This window comes from Apteryx mantelli, chromosome 3, assembly GCF_036417845.1.
Source record: "Apteryx mantelli isolate bAptMan1 chromosome 3, bAptMan1.hap1, whole genome shotgun sequence".
Lineage (NCBI taxonomy): Eukaryota > Metazoa > Chordata > Aves > Apterygiformes > Apterygidae > Apteryx > Apteryx mantelli.
This window is the reverse complement of record NC_089980.1, coordinates 85511615-85517230: the sequence shown is the minus strand read 5'-3', so window position 1 is coordinate 85517230 and position 5616 is coordinate 85511615. Positions and strand designations below refer to the sequence as shown.

Genomic DNA, 5616 nt, shown 5'->3' with positions numbered 1-5616 from the left:
AGAGCCGTAGGCTAATCACAAAATATTTTATTTCAAGTCAATATCGCTATGGGGGAAGGTAGCCGTTTCTGCTTCAGCAGCGGCTCCTGCCGCTGCTGCGTTCAGCGTTTGCAACATCTGGCCTACAGACCTACTAATTTCGACTCGTGATCGCGTTTGGCGAAACTCGATCTACGTGGTTCAAATACCTTCCAAATTGGGGGCGATTTAACAATCGCGACCAATTAAACCCAGGGACAAAAAAAAAAAGAGAGAGAGAAAAAAGCAGCAAATCCCCTCCTCTCCCCCCCCTCCCATCCTCCTCCTCCTTCTCCTCCTCCTCCTCTCCCCCCAGCCTCGCACACTATCTGTTGCTCTCTCACGGCAGCGGGTGGGGGCGGCGGGACGGGCTCGCACTCACACACCCCTCGCACCATTGTACCTGCCCCACCCGCCCCGCTTTATCTGCGTGCTCCGCTGCTTCCGCCGGCGCGGAGCGGTGCGGTGCGGTGCGGTGCGCGCCCGCGCAGCCCGGTGCGCGCCCGCGCGCGGCATTCATTGTCGGCCGGGGGCTGATTTCAAACCGCTGCCATCGCGGCTCCATTGTTCGCCGGGCGCGCAGGCCCCGCCTCCCTTTGTGTGGCGCGGCGGCGATTGGCCGGCGCCGGGCGGAGGGCTGCCGTCACCGCTCGGGAAGCCCATTCATCTGTGCACTTGGGCGTTGGACTCCGCATCTTATTAGCAACCAGGGAGATTTCTCCATTTTCTCCTTGTCTACAGTACGGCTACAAATCTGGGATTTTTTATTACTTCTTTTTACTAAACTTGGGCTCCTTTTTTTTTTTTTTGCTCGACTTTTTCCTCCTTTTTTTTCCCCCTCCCTCCTGTGCTGCTGCTTTTTGATCTCTTCAACTTTAATTTTTTTTAAAAGGAGTGCATTATAATCGGTTCTGTTCTCTCTTCTCTTTTTTTTTTCCCCCCTCTGGTGTGTGTGTGTGTTGCTGCTGCTGCTGGTCGCCCAGTATTTATACCAACCCAACGCTCTTTGTTTCCCCTGCTTTTGGATCTGTTGAGTTTCTTTGTTGAATAAGACAGCATGGGTGCCCAGTTCTCCAAGACCGCTGCAAAGGGCGAAGCCTCCGCTGAGAAACCTGGAGAAGCAGTGGCTGCATCTCCATCCAAGGCGAATGGACAGGTAAAAAAAAAAAAAAATTAAACCTACTTATTTTTTTAAGCCAACTTCGACGGACTCTTTTGCATCCTGCTTAATTCTTCTTCCTTTGATGCCCTGGTGGCACATTCAATGGAGAATATGGTCAAACCTTTTTATCTTTGCAACTCAAGGCAAAGGAATAATTTCTTTATGTTTTAGAACGGGCTTGGCTTTGAGTGCTTTATTTCTTTATCTTTCCTGAGGGGGGGGGAGCATCGTTCAAAAAAAAAAAAATCCCTCGTGTATTATCACGAAGGGTCCCCATGGCTTATGAACGGAAGGATCTAATGCTGCTCGGCTTTCCTGCCCGCTCACCCTCCCGCTCCCGAAGACGCCCGCTGACCGGCCCGACGCGGCCCTCGCGGGCGGGATGGCCGCGGAGAAGCGCGGGCTGCGCCCGGGCGCCGGGCGGGCAGCGCGGCGGGGCTGCGCCGCTCTGCGCGGCTGCGAGCGCCCCGTCCTCGGCCGGGGGGCCCCGGAGATGGCCGCGGCGGGGCGTGGGGAGGAAGGGGGGGGGGGGAAGCTTTGTGTCGCCCCCGTGCCCGCGGCGATGCGGCACCCCCCGCTGCCGCGCGCCGCTGCGCGAGGCGGCCAGCCGCGCTCCGCGCCCGCGGCTCCGGGCTCGTTAGAGATGCAAAGGCGGCGCGGGGGCCCCCTCGACCAAACCGCCGCGAAGGAGGAGGAGGGGGGGAGAGGGGCGCTATTTGTCCCCCCTCCCCGTGCGGCGGGGCGGGGGTCGCGAGTTCGGGCGCCGCGAGCTTTGTTCCCCTCCTCCCCGCCGCGGCGGGGCTGGACGGGGCGCGCCGGGGCTGCGGCCACCGCCGCGCTTGGAGCCGCAGCGCCCTCTGCCGGCGGCCGGGCCCGCCTGGCCCCGCCGCGGGAGGGGGCGGCGGCCCCCCGGCCGGGCCCGGCGGCGGGCGGGAGCGGGGGCTTGGGATATTTAAGTATATCAATTAAAATATTGCAAGGAAAATTTGGGGGAGGGCAGCGGCTGCGCGACGAGCTGAGCCGAGCCGAGCGGAGCCGAGCCGGCGGCCGCAGGGCCGGGCCCGTCCCGTCGGGTCGGGTCCCGCGGGGGTGTCGCCGCCCCGCCCCGTGCCGGTCGCTTCCCCCCGGTAACCGGCGTGGGTCTCTTGCAGGAGAACGGCCACGTGAAGGTGAACGGCGACGCCTCCCCCGCCGCGGCGGAGGCGGGCAAGGAGGAGGTGCAGGCCAACGGCAGCGCCCCCGCCGAGGAGACGGGCAAGGAGGAAGCGGCCTCGTCGGAGCCCGCCTCCGAGAAGGAGGCGGCCGAAGCCGAGAGCACCGAGCCGGCCTCGCCCGCCGAGGGAGAGTCCTCCTCCAAGACCGAGGAGGGCGCGACCCCCTCGTCCAGCAGCGAGACCCCGAAAAAAAAAAAGAAGCGCTTTTCCTTCAAGAAGTCCTTTAAGCTCAGCGGCTTCTCCTTCAAAAAGAACAAAAAGGAGGCCGGCGAGGGGGCGGAGAGCGAGGGCGCCGCGGCGGCGGCGGAGGGCGGGAAGGAGGAGGCGGCGGCAGCGGCGGCGGCCCCCGAGGCGGCGGGCGGCGAGGAGGGCAAGGCCGGCGCCGCGGAGCCCTGCGCGGCCGCCGCCGCCGGCAGCGCGGAGGAGGCCAAGGAGGAGACGGGGGACTCGCAGGAGGCCACGTCGGACGAGCCGTCGGCGGAGAAGCCGGCGGGCGAGGAGGCTAAGGCGGCGGCGGCGGAGGAGCAGAAGGGCGAGGCCAAGGCGGAGGAGGCCGGCGGCCCCACGAGCGAGGCCCCCACGGGCGAGCAGGAGGCGCCCGAGGCGGAGGAGCCCGCGCCGCCCACGCAGGGCGCCGCCGCCGAGAGCAGTCCGGGCGCCGCGGCGGCCCCGGCGGCGGAGTAAGCGCGGCGGCCCGTGGCCCGGCGGCGGACTTTTCTCCCCCCCTGTTTGTTTGTTGGAGTGGTGCCAGGTACTGGTTTCGGAGAACTTGTCTACAACCAGGGATTGATTTAAAAGATGTCTCTTTTCTTTTTCTTCTCTCCCCACAGATCCCATCTCAAATCATTCTGTTACCACCATTCCAACGGGCGGAGGAGGGCCTAAGCTCTCCCTCCGCCTCGTTCCTCCTTCTTTGTTTTTTTTTTTTTTGTTTTTTAATTTTTTTTGCATCAGTATTAATGTTTTTGCATACTTTGCATCTTTTATTCAAAATGTAAACTTTCTTTGTCAGTCTATGGACATGCCCATATATGAAGGAGAGATGGGTGGGTCAATAAGGGATATCAAATGAAGTGATAGGGGCCACAGTGGGGAATTAGTGGTGCACATCAATTGCCAAGAGAATGTGCCACACGAAACGATGTAAGGGGTTAGTCTTTTTTTAAAAGAAAGTTATTACAATGTATTTTGTGAGGCAGATGTTCTATAAGGTTTACAACACTACAAGTCTTGATTAAGAAGGAAAGGAAAAAAAATCAATACCCAGATAAAGAGATCATAGTCTTAGGAATTCATTTAAACCATAGGAACTTTTCACTTATCTCATGTTAGCTGTATCAGTCAGTGATTAAGTAGAAATACAAGTTGTATAGGCTTTATTGTTTATTGCTGGTTTATGACCTTAATAAAGTGTAATTATGTATTACCAGCAGGGTGTTTTTAACTGTGACTATTGTATAAAAACAAATCTTGATATCCAGAAGCACATGAAGTTTGCAACTCTTTCCACCCTGCCCATTTTTGTAAAACTGCAGTCATCTTGGACCTTTTAAACACAAATTTTAAACTCAACCAAGCTGTGATAAGTGGAATGGTTACTGTTTATACTGTGGTATGTTTTTAATTACAGCAGACGATGCTTTCTTTTCCAGTTGTCTTTGAAAATAAAGGAAAACTCTTCAGATGCAATGTTTTTTTTGTGTAGCATCTTGTCTATCATGTTTTTGTAAATACTGGAGAAGCTTTGACCAATTTGACTTAGAGATGGAATGTAACTTTGCTTACAAAAATTGCTATTAAACTCCTGCTTAAGGTGTTCTAATTTTCTGTGAGCACACTAAAAGCGAAAAATAAATGTGAATAAAATGTATAATTTGGTTGTGTTTCTTTTATGGATACTCTGGTAGCTTAAATGGACTAGCCAGTACTGCCTAAATTTGTGTAGAGATTGATGTGTGCTGTTAGCAGTAAACTTTGAAAACTACCTTCCTAAATCCTGGGATGTGTAATGCTGTGCACCTTTTAGAGAAATTCTGAGCTGTCCACCAAGTAAAGTATAGGGTTTTCTGGCTTTAAAAAGAAGACTGGAAGGCAGCTTGAGAATTCTTCTTGTGTATTCTGTTGTCCAGGCTCCATCTTGGTTTAAGACCAGATGTATCCAGCACGTTAGATTCATGCATCTTGAGGAAAGTAAAGATTTCATTTGAATTGCTTTGGGTGGGACACTAAATTTTTTTTATGCCAAGTTGCCTAAAAATTAAGCCCTTGGACAGATGTCCCATTTATGTCTTTGTATGCCACCCCAATTTAGGTACCTAGATGACTAGCTTGAAGACTGTAGCCCAGAGGGAGAAAGGGGGTACTAACACTGCCATTCTGTTCAAAGTAGTTAAAAGCAATATTTGCTTTTTTTTTTTTTTCCTCAAGTGCTACTCCCAGCTGCAGGTGAGTTACAAAACAGATTTCAAAATTTGTCTATAAAAATAAATCACTTGGTGCTTGCCTTTAATTGTTAGGTTTTTTGGCTAATTTCCAACATATTGCTCAGGGCATATTATGCCTTAATAAAACAGTAGGTTCATGTGAGAAAAGCAGTAGTGGTATTTGGAGGGTGGAAATTGATTCAAGAAAGTGTTGCTTCTAAGTTTATAGGAGAAAGTTTAGTGTTACACTTATTTGCTTCCACCTAAATTTTCAGCAGAAATTCTTTGGAAGCAATTATGATTCATTTTATGAGAAAATGGCACGTTAGCACCTTGTTCCCTAAAGAACAAAGCCTAAACTGAATGAAGTATAGTAGATTTCCTGCTGAATGCATACTTTTTTTATTATTTTATTTTTTCTTTAATTCAGCTGTCTACCATTTTAACTTTTGGCTTGTATGTACTCTAGTTGCCCTGGTATTTCTCTATAGCTTTAGAAATGTATTGAAACTATGCTATAATTGCTGAGGGACAAAAATAAATGGATGTAAAACAAGATCCTCCACACCAGTGTCATTCTTGGAGTACATGTGTTTGAAGTCTAGTGCATAACTGCTTTGCAAAGGGGTTTTTATAACATGGCTGTAAAAACCTGTTCTGAGACGCATGATGTCTTGGCATAGAGTCAATGTCTCTTTTTAATAAATATATATATATTTAAATCCAAGGATTCTTAAAGAGAAGTCTGAATTTCTTTTTTTTTTTTGTCAAACTGTATGTGTACGTATGAAGAAAATAA

At 51.7% G+C, this 5616-nt stretch overlaps 1 protein-coding gene across 1 annotated transcript; it reads left to right on the top strand.

Annotated features, from left to right (window-relative positions):
- Positions 1-365: 365 nt before the first annotated feature.
- Positions 366-5373, top strand: MARCKS (myristoylated alanine rich protein kinase C substrate). Its single transcript, XM_067293825.1, has 2 exons — positions 366-1174; positions 2332-5373. The coding sequence occupies exons 1-2, from the start codon at positions 1076-1078 to the stop codon at positions 3076-3078; spliced, it is 846 nt and encodes a 281-aa protein (XP_067149926.1). The 5' UTR covers positions 366-1075; the 3' UTR covers positions 3079-5373.
- Positions 5374-5616: the final 243 nt, after the last annotated feature.

Coding starts and splice junctions, on each gene's coding strand:
- MARCKS (XM_067293825.1), top strand. CDS start 1,076: ATGGGTGCCCAGTTCTCCAAGACCGCTGCAAAGGGCGAAGCCTCCGCT. Junction 1,175..2,331: donor CATCCAAGGCGAATGGACAG/GTAAAAAAAAAA, acceptor GGTCTCTTGCAG/GAGAACGGCCACGTGAAGGT.